General features: G+C 43.0%; 2 protein-coding genes across 14 annotated transcripts in view; both read left to right on the top strand.

Annotated features, from left to right (window-relative positions):
• adgb (androglobin) overlaps window positions 1–680 on the top strand; it is a 39,527-nt gene extending 38,847 nt beyond the window's left edge. For all 10 annotated transcript variants that reach the window (XM_076873876.1, XM_076873877.1, XM_076873875.1 and 7 more), the window contains one exon: window positions 41–680. In XM_076873876.1, the coding sequence (XP_076729991.1) occupies window positions 41–247 (207 nt within the window). In that variant the 3' untranslated portion in view covers window positions 248–680. The remainder of the gene's footprint in view (window positions 1–40) is intronic.
• A 12,345-nt stretch (window positions 681–13,025) lies between these two features.
• stxbp5a (syntaxin binding protein 5a (tomosyn)) overlaps window positions 13,026–24,312 on the top strand; it is a 103,947-nt gene continuing 92,660 nt past the window's right edge. For all 4 annotated transcript variants that reach the window (XM_076873873.1, XM_076873872.1, XM_076873871.1 and 1 more), the window contains exons 1-3: window positions 13,026–13,322; window positions 13,444–13,588; window positions 15,752–15,849. In XM_076873873.1, coding sequence (XP_076729988.1) covers window positions 13,451–13,588; window positions 15,752–15,849 — 236 coding nt within the window. In that variant the 5' untranslated portion in view covers window positions 13,026–13,322; window positions 13,444–13,450. The remainder of the gene's footprint in view (window positions 13,323–13,443; window positions 13,589–15,751; window positions 15,850–24,312) is intronic.

Below are 24,312 nucleotides of genomic sequence, written 5' to 3'. Positions count from 1 at the left end.
TCTTTAACTACTTTCTCGCTGCCATTTCTCTTGTCTCCAGGCAGCCTTTGAGCAGCGCTGTAAGAACTTTCACAATACGTGCGAAGCATTTAATAGCCGTCATCGCGCAAGCATCAAAAAGGAACAAGAAGAGAAGGAGGCTCTGGAGGAGGCCCAGTCCGCAGCTCTGGAAAAACAAGCAGCCTTCACCTCTGCTTCCGCACAGCCACCCAACAAGCAAGACAAGAAAGCTGGCAAGAAGAAATGATAGTCTTTAGCACCAACATCCAGTCTCAATTCTCCTCAGTAGACATCTCAGAAGTAGTCACACTGAATTATCGTCATTGTGTCCCAGCACTGTTTACGTGCGCCTTACGAAACAACATCAGATGGGAAGTTTATTTGTTCACGATTCAGTGCGTTCGCCTTTTCACTACACCTTTAACTTTGAAACAACTAGTTGCTCTAACTATAGTGTTTATTAAATGTTCTAGTTTGATAGTAGTTTAACAAAGATGTTCACACAATTATAATATTTAGATCATATCCCATGAGATATTTAATGTGTTCTTTACCTATACTGTTCATTAATAGCTATGAAAGCAGGATTTGTAGTTTTTATTCATTTGAATCTAAAGTGAATGTTCACTGTCCATGTTTTCTCTTTGCTCTACACAAGAATAAAACACGTTTCAAATTCTCTTGCTGAAACTGTAAAAATATTGCTGAGCTAACCTTAAAACTGAATTGGAGGTCTGAAGGATTTTTTTTTAATGGCAAAGCTAGTTTTTAGTTTAAGTTAAGATAAGATAACTCTTTATTGTCATTGCACAGTCATACATACTACGACACGATACGACACATCACAATGCAACACAAACAACACAACACAGTAACTTAACTTAGTAATAAAAAATGAAGAATAAGGCTTGTAAAAGCTGTCCTTGAGTCTGTTTGTCTGGGACCTCAGCAGCCTGAACCTCCTGCCAGACGGCAGCAGCTTAAACACCTGGTGTCCTGGGTGTGTACAGTCCTGTAGGATGCTGCGTGCCCTCTTGAGACAGCGAGTGCTGTACAGGTCCTTCAGGTCCATTTTTCTGAGGATTCTCAGAAAGTGGAGACGCTGTTGGGCCTTTTTTTAAAACCGCAGAGATTTTAGAGCTCCATTGGAGGTCTGTGTCTATGTGCACACCCAGAAACTTGAAACTGGACACCCTTTCCACACACTCCCCGTTGATGCTGACAGGCTACAGCTCGGACTTCCTCCTTCTGAAGTCGACTACCAGTTCTTTTGTCTTGGTGGTATTGAGGTCCAGGTTGTTGTCCACACACCAATCTGACAGCCTGTGAACTTCAGCTCTGTACGCCATCCCATCTCCCCCAGAGATGAGCCCCCAGAGATGATACAGTGGTATCATCTGCAAACTTAATGACTGCGTTGTCTGGGTGGGTTCTAACACAGTCATGTGTGTACAGTGTGTACAGTAGGGGACTCAGTACACAGCCTTGTGGAGAGCTGGTGTTAAGGCTGAGGGCTGAGCTAAGATGAGGCCCCACTCTAACTCTTTGTACACGGTCTGAGAGGAAGTCTCTGATCCAGGCGGCAGGTGGTAAGAAGGAAGTCCGATTTCCTGCAGTTTAACTATTAGTCTATCCGGGAGTATCGTATTGATATCGTATAAATTAAAAATTAGAAAAACTTGAAGGTCACATTGAGGATTCTTTTTGAGTGATAGTTTCTGTATTTAACTTAATTTTGAATTTAAATAAAAAACTATTTAACCACTTAATATGTCAAACATAATATGTCAAACAAACAAGCTTGCAAGGATCTTCCTTTTGCCTCCTTTGGCTTCACGGAGAAGCCAGTCTCACTTGCAATGTATGGCTGGGACCTTCTGGTGCCCAATATCTTTGATTATATTCCCCCAATCTTTAGTTTTCTTGAAGGTCACTATATTGACCGTACGACTCGATGCATAGTGGGTACAGTCAACCTCCCACAAGCTGAGTGGTACTGATTGATCGCTTGATTGATATATTCTTGCTGATACAGTCACATTGTGCAAGACAAAGCCAAGCACATAACAAAATGTAACACAGGTAGGTGGCAGATCTTTACTGCCACATGGCAACGATTGATTAACATCAAAGCTAAGTGAATGCACAGACTCAGAATGCTGCTGGTGTTTTGTTTTGCTTTTCTGTGGTCAAATATATCTAATATGGTAAAGTGCCCTTTATCTTAGTTTAGTATTTAGCATGCATGTAGTTCTGTGTACCTCAGAGTCGGCTGATCAGCTGAAAAATGAGAAGTTAAATTGGAAATGAAAAGGAAGAGGGTGCCATCTAGTGGACATTAATAAATTCTCATTACCATGCCTGCACTGTGCTGTCTCAAGATTGACAATAATAAATAGTTCAATTTTTTAGCTGCTGCATGGAGGAAATTATCATTATGCTACGCGTGTATATGTGCACATTCTAGACTGCGTGCATGTTTGTGGACCAGATAGCAGGAGGAGAAGAATTATATGTGCCTGCTTGTGTAGTATGTGTGTCCTGCAGCAATTTGCTCCTCTTCTGAGGCTTTTGTACTTTGCTGCTGAAAACCTATAGCATAAAATTCCTCTTTGCAAAAAATGAGTCCCTGTTATGGAGCTAAATTAGGCACATTCAGCATACGCATAACACTTTAGTTGAATTCATTTGTGTGTGTAGTCAAACATGTATACAGACTACAAATCTATCTAATATTCCACAAATATGCCTTGAGCACAGTGTTATTGCCATGCTATTTTATGTGTACAACTCATGCCGTGTTTTGTGTGTCTGTTCACTCTGTCAGGGTTCATTTAACCAATGACTGTTTCTACTCTCGCAACAGCATGACAAAGCTAATCCTGAAAGCCTCAATACTGGAACAGAACATTCCCTCTTGCACTGTTGCACCATTCTCACTTGCCCGATTCATTTTTTCCCTTCTAAAGCATTAGCTGTTATTTGACAGTTTCCATACATCTAAAGCCGACCTCGCTCTCCCTGCAGGGTGCTTGTGATACAGTGGTTGTCTGTCAGTGTATGTGTGTTGTATTATTCTGTTGTTAGAGAGATCAGCCATGACTCTAATTGACAGTGACGTGTGTGTATTAACAGAGAGGTGGTTTGTTAATTGGCAGCTGGTGGTTTGATGCAAATGTGTTGTGAGCAACAGGGGAACTCTAAAGTAACCTTGAAACCAAGGGGACAGACAGCCACTGTATATGAGTCTGTGTGTGTGTGTGTGTGTGTGTGTGTGTGTGTGTGTGTGTGTGTGTGTGTGTGTGAGAGAGAGAGAGAGAGGGAGAGAGAGAATGGGTGTGTGACTTCCACAAGTAATAAGAAAATATTTGATTCTTAAATGGACCCATATTGAGCGGTGTTGAAATGAACTAAATACACATTCCCGAGTGATGTGGAGGTGATGGTATTTTAATTCACTTTACATTTCAGAGGTAATAATTCAAGAATACCTTAATCAATTTCTTTGCTGTTGTTTTATGAATGACAAAAAGGGCATTTTGCACTTGCAGGATATCCTGTCTTTACTTGGTTGCCCTCTCGCTCTCTCTTTTTTTTCCTTTAGAAAAAAATCTTTACCAAACTTATTATTTCTAGTGACCATAGCCCACAATGGAAAAACTACTAATCTGTTTTTATCAACATCTTGTAGAGCAGTAAATCCAATTCACAGTCTTCAAATGACAAAATATGGCCTACCTAAAGTTAATGTAGACTCATCATGGGCATGAATGTCATAATAATAAGTGGTACTGAAGGTTCTACATGGTCTATTGCTTTGTTTTGTTTTTTTTGTTTGTTTGTTTTTTGCCTGTCCCATTTGGTTCTTCAGCAATCAGAATTTTTGTCTGAAGGCCAAGTAAGATACCCAACAGATTTACTTTACCGTGGTTCATCACGGCTTTGCCGTATTGGTCCATTTTATTGACCTTTGTTATTTTATTTTATTTATTACTGACAGGACAGACATAACTGGGGGATAGGAAAGGGAGGAAAAGAAAAACAGAGGGGAAGAGGGACAGTGAGAGAAGACATAGCCCCGCCCCCAGGGCATGAAGCATGCATGGAGGAGATCCAGGCCCCAGACATCCAGAGGCCCCCAGATCACAAGAGCCCAAGGAGAACCATTGGAGGGGCAACCGTGCCACCCTCCTGGAACGAGCTGAAGAGAGCCCCAGATGTGGGATCACCCAGGAGCCACAGTGCAGAAGCCAGAGGGGGCTGCAGTGACGAGCCTGCAGGCTCCGCTGGCAGCCACCCGCGCCAGAGTGGTCCAAGCCCTGGGCCCAGAGGCCCGAGGGCCCCCAACACCCGGAAGGGGCCCGACTGAGCCACGGGCGCCTGGATCTGCCAAGCAGCCACTGAGAATGAGCCGGTGCATACCTGAGCGTCCAGCCCAGAACACCAATGCACTGGCAGCTGAGGGCATCAACCACCAGCAGGGAGTGTGGTGGGGGGAGATAGGTGATTTACTACGACTGGTAGTTTCTCTTTGCCAGAATAAAAAGGATTTGTTTGAGAGGAGAAGTTATAGGGGAGAATTAAAGATTTACACAAGTTGGGAAGGTCTTATGAAGGCATTTCTACGAGCATCACTGTCCACAGTGTAGAGACTTTTAGATCACCATTGACCAGAGGCTGCAGAACAATAAAGAAGACCCTGCTCCAAAATCAGCACCTTCAAGCTCAACTGAAAGCTAGAGCTACCCACATGGACAAGCCAAGTGCCTTCTGGGGAAAAGCTTTATGGCGATACAAGACAAAGATTGAGCTTTTTGTTCACAACGAGAAAATGTGTTGGGAGGAGTAAAGGTACCCAGACACAAATATACGCTTCCAGCTTACACAGGGGTGCACACAGGGTCCTTTTAGCTTATTGACCCAACTTGCTGGAGCATTGTTTAGTTGTTGTTGCCCTCCTCCTGTGGGATTGAACATCTCTAGAGTTTCACACTCAGAGCCTGCCTTGCTGATAAAAGTCAGAGGAGCAAGGCTTCACAAGGAGAAGCTTGTGCTGTTATGGCTAAGCCACATTTCAGATGACAAAGAGCATCGGGCCAAGCCTTATGTTGACAGAAAGATATCACTGAAGGGCAAAAGGTTAGGGCTCACAGATTAGTGCCAATGTATTACTGCAGTAGCCTCACTCCCCCCTTGTAATTCTCGCTAATGCACACACAAGGGTAGCTCTGAATCCTTGACATTAGATCATTACAGTCATTTACTTTTCACTTACTCCAAGATCATCAATAACGTCCACCTTTTTAAACCTTAAATAACATAAAAATTTGACAATTTATATTAACAGAATTTGCTGTTTTGGACTCCATTGGGGATATACATCTATAATGTGAGTGTGTAAACAGATTTAGGTCCCCACAGCAGGAATACAACCTGCACTCCACACACACACTGTTCACAATCTATAGCCAGTGCTGGAGGCTGGATGGAACCACAGACTGCTGACCTGTTTGCAGCCTCATTCTTCTCACCTTGCTTTGGCTTCACTCTCTTTTCACTCTTCTGTGGCCAACTCGCCAACAATGATGTCTTTCTTTTCTGCCAAGGGAGAATGTGAAAATCAAATAACTGGTTGCTAGAATTTCTTAGAAAAAAAAAAGAAACTGCAACACTTCACTTCAATATTCTTTTTTAGGTGTAGGGGACACAAGGTCATCATCACTGGAGAAAAACAGTAGCCGTCATCAGATTTAGGTGACAAGAGACCTGTGGAGGGAAATCCTAGGTAATAATGTGTTCTATTGTAAATGACACAGATTAGCTTTCTAATTGTATCCTCGTTATTTCCCTGTGGTCCTCACTTATCAATGTCTGGAAGGTCCTCCCTGCACTCCCAGTTAATACTTTGTAAAGATTAGTCTATTGTTTTTTGGAGGTCACACCAAGTCAATATTTAATCAAGGCTGTGGAACTGCAGGTTGAGGCAGATTGGATAAACTGTCCGTGGTCCATCTGTGTATACTTGAAGATTTGACAGTGACAGCAGAGATAGACTAGTCACCATTCAAAGCAATGGCTTGTGTTGACAGGTTACAGTAGAGCGAATGAAAGGATTAGGTGTGTAGGTGTACATGCGAATGTCCACACCTACTTTTCGTCAAGGTTTGCTTTGGTATCTTAGCTGCCCTCTGCGATTTAGGTCCCAACTATATTTCCTGACAGTTATACTAACTACTGCTGATATGTGGGAACTCCTTTGGGCACTGTTGTGTTTCAAAGTTGTACATGTCTATAGTTATTATAGAGAGGTCGGTGTGATTGTGAGAGTGCAGCTGATCTGTTTACCTAGCGTTTATTTCAAACATTCGGCCAAGATGCGGTTCTTTGTTTGCGTGCCACATACACGCATGGTCTGGAGCTACACGTCTGCGTAGCGCAGCACTGATCATGTTCGACATTTCAAAGCGCTGCCTTAGTTAAAGTGTTGATGAGACATAATCTATAGACAGTGTGATGAAAGGATACACACAATTTCCTTAAATAGCATAGCAGTGACTGCTTGAATCGCCACCTAATTGCCTCGTGTCTGAGAAGTTTTCATTAATTCAGCAAGGCGCACGCAGTTTACACAGTAAAGCCGAGAGGTGTCAGGTTGCCAATAAAACAGGAGTCTGAGTTTCATCCCACTTTATTGGATTGTGCAATACCCTTTGCCAATCACGGTGGATAATTGCGCAGCTTAATTTACCATCGGAGGCTACAAGATGAGAGGACTCCCCCCGTTAAGACGGCTCACCGCCACACAACTGTACTCCTCAAGGAAAGGAAATGTAACTTTCTTCAGAATCCGCTTTTGGCACTTATTAGCTCTTCTGAGCGTTGGATTTTTTTAATTTATTTGAACACATCAAGTTATAATTCCCTCCTGACATACACTCTCTTTATTAATGTGTGGATAAAGAGGACACAGCACCTCAGCGACACAGCCACGGTCATGATAAAGTGTGAATGATAAAGTGTGAATTGATTAGAGCTGGACCAATTGGGGCCAGCTGTGCAAGGGAGTCATCGATAACCTGCCTGTGCTTCACATTGATTATTGCTATCTCAGATAACAGGACAGAAGACCTCTGTCTCTCTCCCTCTCAAACAGAGAGACACACAAACTCTTGGCGCCTCTTTCCCCCCCCCCCCTTATATTTATCTCTACATAGGGTATATGTAAGGGAAGATGGTAGCAATGGCTACATTCAAGTCCTTGTCTGATGTAATAGCTGTAAAGTCATGTTTGCCTTCTGTTGACTGACTTCACTGGACTGTGACCAGCATTAGTAGTTGGTCACACACACCGACTCAGTGAGTCAGGGACATGGATGTGAGGATAAAGAGCTGTTCACCTCTCGTGTCTCTTCAACCTCCAGACGACTGGCTCGAGTAAACTCAATTTTGGCCGAATTGGGCCAACTGCGGTTACTCAAAAATCTATTCTCTCAGATATTCTGTGTCACTGCACTGGTAACACTGGCAACACCCAGTGTATGCCATACCCTGTGCCTGTGTGCGTGTGTGTGTGTTAACGGTCAACCTATCACTTTGCCTGATTATCGGAGTTGATACCAGCTGTGCTGCCCCGAGTGGAGACAGGCTAATGTGTTACGTCTATCCTCTGAGCTGTTAGCACAAACATGACTGCGCGCGCACACGTACAATCACGCAAACCACAATCAGCAGTATGAGACATGTCTGACTCATTGAAGACACATAATCTCATGACCTTGAAGAGAAAACTGTAAAACACGTCTTGTTGTGTTCGCCTGCAGGAGACTTCTCTTCTCTTCTCTTGCTTTTGATCACAAGAACTATGAACATGATGGAGGCTTTATAGTGTTTTCAATCTCTCCACCTCCCATCTCCCGTCTTTTATCCTCTCATCCCTATTTATAAGTGTTATTGGTTGGAATGAAGTGTGTACATTTTGTTACCTTCCTCATGTAATGCGCCAACACGTGCGTTTGTGCGCTGAACATTTGTCGCTGAAACATCCTCCCATTTAGCCAGGCAGAAACAATCAAATGTTTTCTCAAGGGCATTTGCTCATTAAAGTCAATCCTTCTGGGACTGCTCTAGTGTATGTGTGTATCACGCGTGGCTTTGTTAGCTAGATAGCTTCCCTCTTAGCTTTCCTGACTACTGAGCGGTGAGTTTGGCATTCTCATTGCCAAAAACTGTTGTGAGCTTTGTCTGCTGGTTCCTTTCAGTCACAAGCTCCCAGCGTTATGTGTGTGTGAGTTACGTAAAGGCTTTGTGTAATGATGTTGTACGTCTTGTCATTTGTCAGAGTGCTTGTATAAGGAAACAGTGGTTGAATGCTGCAGGGAGGGTTTGGGTCATAAGCATTAAACTCAGGTGTGCTATGATTCGCTTGATTAACTACAGCTGTCAGTGAGGGCAGAGGGTGCTGTCCCTCCAGTCCTTCTGCATGACAGGCAGACGCCTCAACTCTCTGCAACCTGACATTGTCCCCTGCCTCCCTCTGGGTTTTTCACTTTTGCCAGACAGCACAGGGACTTTGTTGGTATAAGGGTCATATAGGGCTTACTGTGATGCTGAGCTCTGAAACGGCATATTGTGGTGCTAGGGAAGGCTCATCCTTGCTCATGTGACAAGGTGCATCCCTGTTAGGTCAGTACAATTATAAGGGGCTGAAATCCACTTGAGGTATTCTATGTGTAAAGAGACTTACTTTTAGGGCATATGTGTATTATTTGAGGATAAAGTACACATACTGATACATAATCAGAATGGTTAAGCCTTTTTTTACAGGATCGCAGCAGCATTATGCAGATAGATGTATGTATGTAGGATAAAAATGCGTATTTATCATCTTTATCCAAACATCTGTGTAATATATGCAAATTTGCATGCTGAGGTGGATTTTTTTCCAATTTTCTTTGTAATCTGCTGTCCAGCAACATGTTTTACAACTGGGTATGTGTAAATTAGAGGCATAAAATATGTATTTTGAGTCTAAGATTTGTTTCTTCAGAACTGCTGAAAATAGATATCAGTGCTGATCATCTCTGATCTGGAATGAGCAGCGAATAGGCTCAGAGTCTGTGTGTGTATAACAGCTCAGTTTGCATATATATAGCTGGGTCAGCAGCATTAGATGGTTTTTCGCAGATAATGGAGGGACCACTGAAGCAAGAAGCTGTGCTCTGCTGTAATTGGCCCACGTGCAGTTCTCTTCCTGGGTATCGTTCATGAAGAGCGCATAGATACAAATTTAGGCTTAATCAGTGTACGTGCAGCCAAATACATGAAACGGCCATAAAAAGTATGCCCGTTGTATGGATGTCATCACGTTCCCCACTAATGCATGTTTGTCCAGAAACTGGGGTGAGTTTCTTGACTTAAGCTGACAGATCCAGTGCCTCCTTCCCTCTTTTTCTTCTGGTCCGCTCTTCTTTTCTTTTTTACCTTAGCTGCAGTCTTGTCTCAAGGGACACAACATTCACAACTTGGGTTATTGCAGTCCAAGCTTTGCAGTTTTTTTGTTTGGTTTTTTGCATACTGTCATTACTCCCAGGGAAACACTTTCTTGGCATTACTTTTTTTCACTTTTTTTTTTTTTTACTACGCCTCTATGTTTCTTCATGATACAGTTCTAGGAGAAAATATTTCAAATATGGGGACATTTCAATACATTGATAACAAGTAGTGGCAAGTGCCTAGTAGAGAACCATGATTGGCTGGTACATGCATGTCTAAAACAAAAATGTGACATGTACACTTATTTTTTAATTCTTTTTAATTTACATTAACCTCCTAAGACCCGAACTCTTCCACGGCATGCATTTTTAATTTCTCTTTGATATTTGGGCATATTGGGGCCTGATGAATGTAAAAACAAAGAATTACCAGATTTTTTTTTTTTTTTACCTTATTTTGGTTTTTAAAAAAAATAAGAGCCACATATGAGGATATTTGTTTAAAATTTTGATAGAACAGTAGCAGTACAACGTCCTCGTAAGTGGATATCAGGTCCTAGGAGAGCAAAATTGAGTATTTTGGTCTAAATAACCCAAAATGTGATGTCCACATATGTGGACGCCAGATCCTAGGAGGTTAAATAAACTTTGAAACATTCTTTTCCTGCAAATTAATGACTGTGTACCCTATTCACCTCCGGTCTTACAGGAAGTTCTTAAGGTAAGAAGTCCTTAATGGCCCAAAAGAATGGACATAGTAGGAAAACCTGTTTCAGACTTTGCAGAAATCAAAAGAAATCATCAAGAAAAACCATATTAGCAACTATTACTGTATATCTTAAATGTTACATGGGATTATAAATCCCGTGAATCCTGCTTTATTTACATTTTGACTCCTAAAAAGTCCTCGCACACTGCGCTGCCTCGGTAACCTTAACAAAGAGCACAAAGCACTTTAAATACAACACGCACACAAACACACATGGCGTAGCCAGATGAATGGCCAGGCTACAACACAATGGTGCCAAATTAAATCACTGATGTCAGTGTCACCATGTGAGCCCAACAACACACACTCACACGCATGCAAGCATCACCTAATAAGGACCTCTTTGTTTGGCGGCATAATGTATTCTGGATCAGGAGATATCGGTTGGGGTTGGAAGGTCTGCACGGTCAATTTCAGTTCATTATGCAAATCAGCGTGGCAACAATTGTTCTCGAGCCAACTTGATATGATTGCTGATTTCATAATTTGCTCCCTCTCCCTTTGGTCCTCTTCAGATGTTTTTGATTCGTTTTGTTCAGCAGCGCCTTCATTTCCTCGATGCATCCTTTACATCAAACCAAGCTCACTCAAAGGACTGCTTACGTAAAAGCACATATAGACCAGCTCATTATATCAGCTTTGATTACAATGTGCTGTTGCAGGAGTTGCAGAAATGCATTCCCCCCCCCTCACTTTCTCCACTTTAGGACAGAAATGGCATCAGGTGCTAGCGAGCGCAGACACACAGCTATTACTTCCACTGCTGCACACATGCTGCTCGAGGGCACCTGTCTAAGATGAGAGTGTTAGCAAACAACCCAAACAGGTGGCAACATTTGTGTCACTCAAGCATGAGCTTGTCAAGGCTCGTGCTTCATCTGTGACCTTACATACACAGCTGTACCAGGGTGCTGCACTCAACTCACTTCAGTGCTCAGGAGAATCGTACCTGGTGCTAAAGTTGTGTGAGCGTTAGATCTCGATAGCAGCTGCTCCTGGTAGACTACAGACTGCGCAAGGTACCGAATAGGTATGATCACGGGACTCTGTGAAGTGACTGTGTTTATGTGGAGACATATTTTATATGTTATTACTCTTTAAGGGCAACTGTGAGCTCATGAATCAAGCCTTGGCTAATCTAGGTGTGAGGTGAAAAAGGTTTACAGAAGTGTATAAAAACAGTATTTTTTTATCCTGTCTTCCTCCCTTCACCCCCAACTGGTCACAACAGATAGCTGCCCTTCCCTTTGCTTTGTTCTGCTAGAAGTTTCTTCCTGTTAAAAGGGAGTTTTCCCTTCCCACCGTCACCAACTGCTTGCTCAAAGGGGGGGGCACTTGATTGTTGCTGTTTTCTCTGTATTACTGTAGGGTCTTTATCTTACAACATAAAGCACTTTGAGGTGACTTATGTTTTGATTTGGTGCTATTGAAATAAAACTGAATTGGATTGACTATCTAAATACTGTTTGCACACATCTCAAATCTTTGGTGCCCTTGTACTGGTAGATTTGAAGGGTCAGAGTCCAGCTCTTCAATACTCACCAGTCTATTCTAAGTCTGATACACACAAGGTATTAACAATCATATGTCACGGACTCTGCATATCTTAAATCTTTGGAGGATCTCCATGCTTTGGTGGTGGGACATACACCCTCAATAGTTCAAAGCTTTCAACCGTCTGGCATGCTATCCCTCAATATATCCACTAGATGGCAAATATGAAAGTTCTTTCAGAAAAAGTATGTGGAACAGCTAAAGTCAGAGCCCCTCTTTTGTTGCTGACTCATGTGAATGTTAGTCTCAAATCTATAAAGACAGCAAACACACATTAGAGTGTTAATTCCTTTAAAATAAGTAGGATTAAACATTTGTATGTGTTCAACATCTAATCTTAAACAGAATGATAAAGATTAGATCTATTGTGTTGAGAGACATACATGCCATACGGTTCCAGACATTTCCAAACTCCTTCCTTTTCATCAGCTTTGGACTATGAAGTCTTGCTCTTGCGTTGTAGCCGTGGAGCTCGGTTGAGCGCGTAAACTTCCACTAGGATGGACACAGTCATTGCTATGGATACTGATAGACGCATTTGCTTGCTCAGCTGTTGGGCTACTTAACGTGGCTCCCTCTCTGCAAACGCTCCTTGCAGCATTCGCCAAAAAATAAATAAATAATGAAATCAAACAGCACAGGGAGCGCAATAACGTCTTTAAAAAGCAGGAAAAAGAAATCCTAAAAAATTAAATATAGATTGAAAGTGGATGATTTTGTCCTTCGTGTTATCATTTTTCTCCAAGCCCCCCAAAAACTGTTCAAAATGCAGCTCTAATATTGTTGTGACTGTCTTTTATTGCTGAGCCTGGCACAACCATTTCTTTCGCTTAAAAAAAAACAACTGATTTCCACATCCATCATCTGTTGTGCGTGACCCTTAATATGGCGAATCTTCCACGCAAGCACATAAAAAGAGGCGGAGAGGTTAAGGCAAGGGTGTATTGGAAATAATGGCACTGAGCCCCGGTTTGTTTGCTCGTCTGTCTCCACACAGACTCTCTCAACGCTGCTGCATCCCAGGCTCACCAGCATCACCAGGTGCAGTGGAGCAAAACCTACTATACGTGCGTGACAGGGAGGGGAGGGAGGGGGCGTTGTCGCTGGGGCCGATGAAACAAGAGGGAGAGAGCGAGAGAGAGAGAGAGAGAGAGAGAGAGCGAGAGAGAGAGGGGGTTGGCAAGGTGGCGGGATTTGTGTTGAAGCCTGTTCTGTCAGACATGCGCAAGAGCGTCAGCAGCAGCAGCAGCATCACCACCACCGCCGCCGCGCTGCGTTTCCGCCTTGGCTGAGCGGCGCACACAGTCGAGAGGGGAGGGGAGGGACGCCGAGAGGAAGAACGGAGACGCAGTGGGGCACAGCACGGACTCCAAGGAGCAAATTACACCGACGCACCAGCACCCCCACCGCCCCCTCTCCAGAAACACCTCAAGCGGCGACCTGACCTGTGCGGTGCGCGCGTTGAGCTTTCCAGCATGGAGACTGCGATAAATAATAAGCACTAAAATGTAAGAGCCACAGGGGGGAACAGAGCGCACGCGTGTGTGTGAGAGAAATAAAGTGGCCATTCCCTTTATCTTTTTTTAAAATCATTATTATTGCGGGTGATTTCAATTCTGTGTTCTGCAGTCTGAAAATGAAGAAGTTCAACATCAGGAAGGTGCTGGACGGTTTAAAAGAGGTGTCCTCCTCCACGCCGTCTGTCCAAGTGGGGCCACAAGAGAACCATCTCATCCAGGAGACCCTCCAGTCCGAGCATTTCCAGCTCTGCAAGGTGGGCGAGACTGGAGATTTTTCTTCTTTTTTTTTCCAATCATACAGCTGTTTGCGTATTGGCTTTTAGCGCTAATGATATTTATTGCAGGCAATGTTTTGCACTTATCCCATCTCAGAACACGGATGGTGCAAGTGGAGCTCCACGGAATTATTTATTAGCCGCAAAGCGTTTTACACTGCAGTCTTCTTCTAAACTACAACAAGCACGTGCTCATTAAAGATTTAATGAACATTTGGCGAGCAGCCTGTCCATTTCAGAAAGATCACATCCTATGCGCATAAACAGTGCAACATAGGCAGCTACGATGCGCATGCTGTTTGGCGAGTGCGCTGCACCGACCAGCTGCAAGTTTCTATTCGATTGTTTATGTTTTTGTTAAGTAATGTACTTCGAGCTTTTTTAAAATCATCGAGCAACACGGGGTATGGTAGGGTTAGGGTTGCGCCAGTGTACTCTGTGAAAATCCCGGACTTTTCTGCATGTGCGCATGGCATGAACTGTCATATCGAGGGGTTGGGCTGAACTGATCCCCTCTTGCATAATCTGTTGGTTTGGATTAGTAAAACATTGGTTTGTGATTGATGTGCGTGTGTAAGCGAACGTGTGGCACTGTGCGTGTTGTCTTTTCCACGCAGTGTCTCTCCATTCCCTTCTTCTCCCTCTCTTTTCTCTTTCACACATCCCTGCACCCCCCCTCCGTTCTGTCTCCCTCATCCACACCTAAACACAGACCACTTTATCCCCAGATCATTGGGGACTGATGGCGCCTGAAGTGAGTACAGGCCTGCTTGGGAGATTAAAAAAGGCTCGCCCTCCTCTGTCTGTATTGACCACAGTAGTAGATGGGATAATTGGGATAATACCCGTCCAGTTTACATGACATGCATGCTACTGTTAAGTCAATTCAGAGTTTCCTCAGCAGCTTTTCTAATTGCCCTTTTAATAGACCCCACTGTGTGCTTCTCATTGATTTCCCAACATATTTAAATTGTGTGCTTGTGAAGCTTTTTTGCTTATTCCACCTAATGTTTTTGATATATTTGAAATCATCTATGTGTGATATCCTTCGTTATGTCTGGTTGCTGGAAAAACATGACACTGCCATTGATTTGCTTTAGCATATTTGCACGATGAAGTCTTTTCTTGTGTGTTAAAAGACTTTTTGTCCTCGTGTATTTTAGTAGTCACATAACAGAGGTGCAAATCCAGGGAGATTAACATCAGTAAGAAGTGTTACGTTGAGAGCGCGTGAAGTAAACACGGGAAAATAATCTAGAATCATGTCAACATACCCGAGGGCTTTGGGGACGTTGGGGTTTGGTGACTAGACAGACCAGCTTAAAGACTGCAGGTTTTATAGCCACGGCAGCCTAAATATGTCTGTCAACAGCAAGACGTCTGATTGAAGTGCCTTTGAACAAGACTTCAGGCTCACTCTTGCACCTTTGCTGTCTGTCTGGACAGGATCTCTCTGTAATGTCTCTCTACGAGGAAGGCAGGTGTCTCTGCTGCACCGAGTGCTTCTTATGTAATGTACTTTAGCCTTCTGTTACTAAGCAAACAAATCCAACAGCCCACCGCCGGCTGACTGATGCCATAAAACTACCCTCACAGAAATGCACAGAGTGAACCAGGAACACCTTATAATGCGTCGCATACCGTAAAGAAGAAACAAAAGCTAATCATAACCTGATTCCTCCTTATCCATGTTTTTTTTTCTCCATGTATTTTATTTCCAGACTTTAAGTGTTATCACGACTGCACGTGGGAGGCAGCGAGAGAAGGAAAACAACATAAAAAGAGGGAAATGAGAGAGAGATGAAATCTCAAATTAGGCCAGTGATTATAAACGGAACCAAAAAAGCGAGTCCAAATATCATACCTATCATTAAGAAAAGGATATCTGTGCACAGAAAGAGCATTTGTTCTATCTTTTTTTTTTTTTTTTTTAATATTCCCTTGTCTGCACAATTTCAGTTTTTATATTTCTTTCATAACACTCTTCGCATCCGTCTGGGCTATTTGTTTATCAAAGTCAGGTGTGTGGCATCCACTGACAAAACAACACCCCTGCTGTGAAATGCAAATTGATATTCTCTAACACATTTTCTTTTTCTTTCCCTTCTTTCTTCTTCTTCATTTTTCTACGTATCGCACCAGACTGTCCGTCATGGCTTCCCCTATCAGCCGTCGTCCATGGCTTTTGACCCTGTGCAGAAGATATTGGCCGTTGGCACCCAGAGTGGAGCTCTCAGATTGTATCCTTTTACTTGCCGCTGAGCCTCTATGAGCTGCTGTGGCCCGTGGCAGCTCCTTTGGGTAGGTGCATCCCTGTGAGGCAGCAGCAGGTAAGTGAACAGTCCCCTCAGCTGCTGTTGTCAGACGCTCCTGTATGTTGGCTGGTTTTCAGTATCTTAGAGGGATTTTGGAAAGGTGGGTTTCTTGGGTTTGCGAGCTTCAGTGTTTGATTTCTCTTCAACTTAAAGTCCAACATCCAGATATTATCCCAAGGCGAGACAATGCATAAAATATAGACCACATTTACCTTCACTGAATTTCACAGTTTAGCTGTTTTTTAGACCTTGACCGTGCTACATTCTTGCACCCTTGTGCCGAATGCTAAATCAAAGCAAAGCCCACACAGACCCCACATATTGAAATACGTGTTGCCGTTCGGCACGTGTGTTAGCTCGCATCGGCTTTCTTGCAATATGAGGACATTAACACAAACAGGGACAACAGCTTGCGATGAAATGGCACCACGGGGAGTCATATAACTTCAGAGAACGCCCGCGAACTTGCCTGTGTGAGGCCGCTTTTACAGGTCCTCTGTGTGTTCTCCTGCCTGTCCGACAACCTTTGCCAGCTCATTACGGTGTGATTAAGAGCGGTCCGCCTGGCTGTCCTTCTTTCCCACCTGCTGGCAGGTATGGTTGTGACTCAGTCTCGTTCACCTTGCACTGGAAAAAAGGGAGGATGATGATGAGCATGAGAGTCTACTGAACCGTGTTTGCCAGATTTTTTTTTTTAATAAGATGGGCAGCCTGTGTACCTTTTAAATGTTTTAAGACAGACTGAGTGAGATGGTAGGCACACCACATTTTAAAGCGATAACTGTATGTTCCTAAAGCTTTACAGATTCAAAATAAACCTTAACTGGACTAGAGCAGATTCGATCACTTGTATTAGTAGATACAAGTAGAAATTCCTGCTTTGGTAGGTGAACTATGTTAAGGGGGATAAGCTCAATAGGGCTTGTGTCTTGCTTTCTGGTACATTACCCATTACTTCCAAAGTAGGAAGAAGAAGTTTATAGCGAGTCAGCCTATACTCAGACTATACCGACTTTGGTCGAATGATCTTGTCAGATGTTTCCTGCTGGCTGTAATTGGTCACTTTGAAACTGAATGAACTGAGGGATCTCTTTTGTGTTTGAGTGATGTGGATCAGATAGAGTCTTATCAGAGTCAGTGGAAGGTGAATTGGGAGTCATCTATCTGCTCCTTGGTGTTGGTTCTCCTCCCCCGTTATTTTACTGTTTAGTCAGCCCTGTCTCTTTATCTGATGACAGCGACACCACTGTGGCGCAGATGCAGGCGGGGTAGTTCGAGCTTTCGCGATTCATAAATTGTGCAGTGCTGAGCTGCCGGATGTGGGTCTTGTGGCAGGTTGTGATTTCGTTGAAGTTTTGGCTGGTTGCAGGTTTTGGAAAGGCATCCAGGGATTCCCTGTGCTGATACACATGGTCACATCTAAGCCCTGGCGGGCCATGAGAGGCTTCTCATGGATATCGACGTCTGTGTGAGTGTGTGTATATGTGTGTTTGTTTGCCTGGTTGGCCTGCCAGGACATTTGGCTGCACCCCTCTTCCATGAAGGATTACAGGAAGTGGCAGATCAAGGGCCTCAGCCTGGCAACGTGGCAAAGCACTGAAAATTACAGCACAAACGGGAGGCGTGCACTGATGTGTACACATGTGCGATACATGTCGGTGTTTGTGTTCTCTGAGGATATGTCTCATCCCTGTAGACATAAAGCCAATCATTTCTGTGGTCCCCCAAAACTGCCTCGTATTGGCTGCTCACCACTCACTCTGCCTCTGGCTTCAGCGTCCACCTGGGAAGATGACAATGTCCCTTTGGTGTTATCTGGAGGAGGGAAAGACGGGAAATAGAGAAAGAGCTTGGCTGGTGAGCCCGTGGAAAGAACAGGCCAATAAACCAGGAAGAGCAGAGAGAGAGGGGGAATAGCTAGGGAAGAGTGAGAGAGGCAGGCTATCCCTTTTTTTCAAGATCTAATGGCCAAGAATAGAATCCTTATTGATCTGTGTGTGGTAATGCAGTGAGACAGATATGCCCAAGTGCACACACAGAGACACACACTCAATTGTTTTCTGCACAGTATCAACAGCAAAAAGAAGTCATAAGCATTTAAAAAAAACAACGGAATTTGCTGTGCAAGCAGTCACCCCACATTAGCTATCCTTTGGATTAGCTGTGTATTTTCAAAAATAAGCAAGATTGCAAAATGCTGAATTAATAAAGCAGTTTTTTTAGTGGTTTTAGTGATGAGACAGTGTTTCTGATGAAGGTGGAGGAGCAAAAAAAAAAAAGAAAGCTTCCCTTGTTTCCTATGCCCTTTATTTCTTGGCCAAATACTTTCTGATGACGCTACTTTTCAATGAACACTGCAGAGGCCCTTTTAGTGTTTACCAGGAGGTTAACCACAAGGCCATCAACATAAGACAAAAAGATGAGAAGATTAGCTTTTCACCGGACTAAAAAAAACACTGTTGCAATCTTGGCTTCCAGCATTCATAAAAATGAAAAGGTTAAAAGATAAAACGAGCATTTAGCTTGAAACCATTCTGCAATGATGCTCTTGCTTCTTCCTCCACACCTCTTTTTAATGTGATGCTGTGGATCAACATGAAGGGTAAAAGTAAAAAGAGGATTGTGTTAAATAATAGTAGTGTCAGTACTGAGAGTAATGCTAGTTTTTGCCTTAATTAAACCGCATGTGCCAGCCGAGCTCCATCATATGAGTCTTGTATAGCGCTTTTCTGCTCTACTTGAATACTCAAAGCACTTTATACAGCATGTCTCATTCAGCCATCCACACACACATTCGCACAAGCACTTTTTTATATGTCTAAGTGCTCTCCGTATAACATTCACACTCAGGAGCAACTTGGGCTTCAGTAACTTGTTCACTATCATCAGGATACTTTGGCATACCAAAGACAAAACTAACACTAACCAAGCGTGCAGTTAATACCTGCTATACTTCTCTTAGAAGCTGTTAGCCTTTATTGTAATAGACCAGTTGTAGACAGGAAAACTGGGAGAAGGACCAGGGGTAGGGCTTTGGAGCGGATTCAAACGCAGTGCTTAACCCATTAAAGTCTTTACATTAAAAAGTGCTATATCCTGCATAATAATTCAGTTCCAATTCAATTTTATTTATATAGCGCCAAATCACAACAACAGTCGCCTCAAGGCGCTTTATATTGTAATGTAGACCCTACAAAAATACATACAGAGAAAAAACACAACAATCATATGACCTCCTATGAGCAAGCACTTTGGCGACAGTGGGAAGGAAAAACTCCCTTTTAACAGGAAGAAACCTCCAGCAGAACCAGGCTCAGGGAGGGGCGGGGCCATCTGCTCCGACTGGTTGGGGTGAGAGAAGTAGTCGATATATGAGATTGCAGGCGTATGATAAGCATGGGGACAAGTGACATCAACACATGGATCAGTTACCCGTAGTTTAGGATCTCCAACTTCAGTATATTGGAGTAATCAAGTACAATCTAAAATGTGTCAAACTGTCAACAACTGTGAAAATCTTTTGCTCATTTTTGGTCAGATATTTTCTATGCTGTGTCAGCAAGAACGTGTAATACTGAACACGATTTTAATCAGACATTGTTTTTGCGCATCAAAGCAACAGTATATAGAAACTGAGTGTCCGGCTGACAGAAAACATTTACAGTTTTGGAATGTGATAACACTGGAACCAGAGTCATCTGTATGTATTTCAATTTCTGGGTGGTCTGCAGCAAATGTGTTTAACACTGTGGCAGCATCACCTCCCCAGAGAGATCGCTCTTTACTAATGGTGGCCAGGAGAAATGGCAGCGCTATAACTCAGAGACTCCCTGTGAGCCAGCAAGACGCAGATCAATAGATCAAATTGTCAGTCCATGCTCCGCCAGATTATCTCATCGACAAACGCAGGACATCATAGGCCTCACACGTCCAAATGGAGGCACACAGGCACACACACAGAAGCGCGTGCGCTCATCCCCAGAATTATTATTTCAGAATAGCTGTCCGGAGGTGGCTGAGGTAACATGCAGTTGTGCCTCTGCACATATGCACACGCACGATGATAGATGATTTGTACAGATGTTAATGGATGCGGATGCAAATAATGTGTGACGTGCACAAAAGGGCAAACATTTGTATATGCGAGCAGACTCTGGTGGATGCAGAAACGGCACGTGCATGCATGCACGCATGCAGATTCTGATTCAATGAGTGAGTGTGCTACCCTTCAACGTTTGCCCACAGTCACTTGAAAATCTTGCTGAGACGTGATCTTAATGACACAGATTGTTTTTACTTAGCAATACAAGCGTGAATTTAATTGGTATAATATGCACCAAAGGAAGTGTTCAGTTGTAGCTCACAATCTCTACAGCGCTTCATCATATGTATGCGAGGGAAGTTCTTATTTTGATTAAACTCGCGATGAAACGTTATTAATATTTCCGTGTATTTCAATATATGTGAGACTCTCTTGGAGGATTCCAGTGATATAAGTTCTGGGTTATTATTATTATTGCTTTCATAGTACAGTTCGACTTTAACAAATAATTACAGTGATCCTCTGGCTACTTTTCTCTGCATAGCTGCACTATCTTTAGAGATGGAGGGAAAGCTAAAGCTTGTTTTCAGGTCACAGACCATTTATTCAGTTGTTTGGTCTTTTATCTGTTTTGTTAAAACTTTCTTTTCTTTGCTTTTTTGTGGTGTGATTTAGGTTCTTAATTGCAAGCAACTGAGTGTAGAAGGGAAATGCATATTTTATATATTGGTGACTTAAACATCAGTGTACGTATTTCTTCACATTTCATATAATCTGCTCTGGTGGAAAGGTTACTAAATTTACAAGTGTATAGTTTGTTTCCTTCTCAGTGGCTAGCTGGAGAGCTGGCAGTAGCATATGGGGGATGAAGGATTGTGGTTTGGTATCACAGAATATAAAGAGGGATTAGTATCTCATCCCAGCGGACCTCATTTTACTTTTCACACAAGTAGAACAAGGACTGGGGGAGAGAAAGAAGAGAAAATCTGTTGAAATTAAGTCTTAAAACTGCCAGTCGATATAACCGTGTGATATAGTCAAAAAAAAAAAGTCTTGAAAGTTTAGCCCGTGGTAAGGTCACAAGGGAACTTCCAAGATGTGGCTTTCATGTCAGTTCTGTGCACATCAACTTTACACTATTACCGGAACAAAGAGGGCATGTGTTTGTGGCTGTGCGCTGTATTGAAGTGCTGTTAATCAAAGACCCCTTATGTACCAGGTTTGAATCTTTCATGCCCTCCCAAAGCACTCAGCGTCCTCTGTTCTATCGGTTCTTAGAAATGGAAAACAAATTTTGCTGCATCAGTACCGCAACAGTGTTTTTGCTGCTTCCCTCTGTCCAATATCCTGACAGCGTGTTCTGCTTAAGTCCTTTAGCCTTGACAGGCACCAAATGGGATCCGGGTTTAGGGTGATTAAAGTTGTGCTGCCATGTTGCTTCTCCTCAATAATTTAGTGTACATTTATCTCCAGCTCTTACTCCTCTTGCTCCTTGTCTCTCTGCTCTGTTAACTCCTGCCTTGTCAGGGATGATGAGTGTGTGTATGTCTGCGCATTAAAGAGAGGCATGTGGCTTTGATGGTTTAAACCGTTTGACCAGTTAACTAATGGAAAAGTGCACATCTAAAAGTAAAGTTCATCCAGACACACAGGCCTTCCTACTTACCATGACTCATCACATTTAAGGTGGGAACTTGAAGGACTGCTTAATAAGTGCTGTCTAGAAGCTTTTGACCAAAGGCACATTTTACATCTGCTGGTTGTTAATGCATGTGCACTTTTTCATTCTTTTGTCTGTACACTGCATGAAAAGAAACCAAGCTATAAGTAATGCACATGTACTGACTGTTTGATGCAGAGTAGCAATGCCTGAGAGGTCACCAACCTGTGCACTAATTATTCCCAACAGACGGGAGACAACGCTTGAGTGGCTCAATGAAAATACACAGTGTCACATGGGCTGGAGAGAATAAATAGGTTTATATTTGAACATACGCACTCGGAGAGTGTACCTATTGTACTGGATGTTGACCGGCTTTATTCTGACTGCTTGTGGACAGGTGAAGCTACACTGTCTGTGTTAGCTGTAATTATTAACTGTAAGTAACCATGAAAAGATTGATTTTCTCTCGGACCACTTTAACATGGGTAGAAAGTCATACTAAGGTGAGCTTAGTGGTACTAAGCAAATCCCTATGTTAGCCTGAAGGAACCTTAGTTACCGTATAAGGTTAGCTAACATTTTCCAGGACAGTGGAGCAAACGCAGTAGGAAGTTTGGATTGACATTTTTAATCCTGCCTGCAAAACTTTAATTGATGTGGTCTAAGGAGCTTGGAAAGAAAAGCGTCTGGACTTCTTTAAGTTGCTTGAAGATGTTTCACCTCTCATCCGAGAAGCTTCTTCAGTTCTAAGGTCAAATGGTGTCTCAGATTTAAGCCCTGTGGGAGTGTCCCCCCAAGAGGTACAATGGATCCCCTATTGATCCTCTACCTAATCACACGAGCCAAGGTGTGACAACGGGTGTAGGTCACAATCAGCCGAGGTTTCGGGTGAGCTCATTGTTAAACCTAGCCCCACCCTATCATGTGATTTCCTGAAGTCAATGGCCCAGGATGTGAGTGGGTGTTAAGGCGTCTGGGAAGGGAAACCAAAAACTGGATTATTGATGGCAGACAGTTGGTGTCGTAAGCCACCGCCTCTGTGCAAAAATGGCCGTTCACAGTGGACATAGATGGACTCTTTCACTTCTCTTTCAAACCATCTGTCTTATCTGTCCGAAATGTGAACACTGGTATCCTCAAAAGAGTGACCTTTGTCCTTTAGATGCAGATAGACAGCCGAGTCTTGTCCCGTGGAGGTGGCTCTTCTATGTTGTGCCGTGCGTTTATGAAGTGGCTGTTTGGTCCCTCCCACAGGGCTTAAATCTGGGACTCCCCACCATTTGACTTTAGAACTGAAGAAGCTTCTTGGATGAGAGTCGAAACGTCTTCAAGCAACTTAAAGACGCTTTTCTTTCCAAGCTCCTTAGACTACGATGACCTGAATGACTGAGAACCTTCACAGACATCTAATTGAGGATGGACGAATATGGCTTTTCCTAAAAAGTGCTTTGAGTGCTTAGTCGATGGACTGTTGGAGTAGAAAAGAACTATATAAGTACCAGTCCATATGAGTTGCTGTATAAATTAGAGATGTATGTAGGAATTTTAAGGGCGTGGAAGCATGTCAGTATTTACCAACAGTTACAGTTTCCATGTTCAGTGAGATATTAAGAAAGGCATTTCAGGCCCTCACACTTTCCCTTTTTAGCTGTCTAATCAATTTGCTGCTCATTTATCGCTTCATTTAACTTCATTGTTGCTTTCATCCCATGTCTTAGCAATATTCTCAGTGATTGTAGTTCTATTATAACCAAAGCAGTGGCCAAAACTGTGAAAATATCACCCATTTTGTAACATACTGATAATCTTTGATCTGAGACGTGAGCTCCATTTTAACCACGCCACTCTTGATAACATACTCGCCGCTGTGCTGTTCGGCCTAGCGAGTGAGTGACAGTCAGAGCCCGCAGCTCTGTCGGAATGTTGTGATTTACGGCAGGATCTATTTCGCACAGCTGCATTTTCAGCATTGGCTGGGCCACTTGTGAGGATCATGTTCCTATTGTATTGATTTGCACTCGTGTAAGTCCTGGTCAATATTCTTCTCTTAATGTAACGGCATCCTTGCAACCAAGAGCTTTGACCACTGTCCGGTTGCTGTACAACAGCAGGTCCCTTGTCATCAAGAGTCAAGCATTAAAGGTAAATACCCTGCACACTCTAATAGATTGTTTGGTGTCATTGTGAATGGCTTCCGATTAAGTGATGATACTTGTGGTAACCCTATGCTTCCTATTGATTTCATTTGTGAGTCTGTCGCTTTCATTATCGTAGCACTTTGGTTGACTCCCAGAGGACTAAATGCTGGTGCTTCAGAAATCATGTAAACCGTTCGTTTCTTTCCTTTCAAAGCTAAAAAAAAAAAAGCTCCAGATTGCCCTTTGCCTATAAATAGCCGATTATTTGGTAGGTTAAGTACAAGCTGTTGTTTGCAACTTTCCAAGAGAAGGTTTTGGCGCGTGCTGATAGCGCTCCCCTGTCAAGGGATATAAATATCACTTCATCATACATGCTGGAAATCCGGCGTCTCGCTGAAATATCACTGTCATCTAACAAATCATACATGACGTCAACAGAGAACACGCAGTATGGGATTCATTTAAAGGCATTTTTGAGGTTGCATGAGAATGCGATGTCCTTCGATTACCGTCAGTACACACAGTGTGTGCCAGGGGATTGTTCT

Source organism: Maylandia zebra, linkage group LG15 (genome assembly GCF_041146795.1).
Source record: "Maylandia zebra isolate NMK-2024a linkage group LG15, Mzebra_GT3a, whole genome shotgun sequence".
NCBI lineage: Eukaryota > Metazoa > Chordata > Actinopteri > Cichliformes > Cichlidae > Maylandia > Maylandia zebra.
The sequence above is the reverse complement of the archived record's forward strand: the minus strand, read 5'-3'. Positions and strand labels throughout refer to the sequence as shown.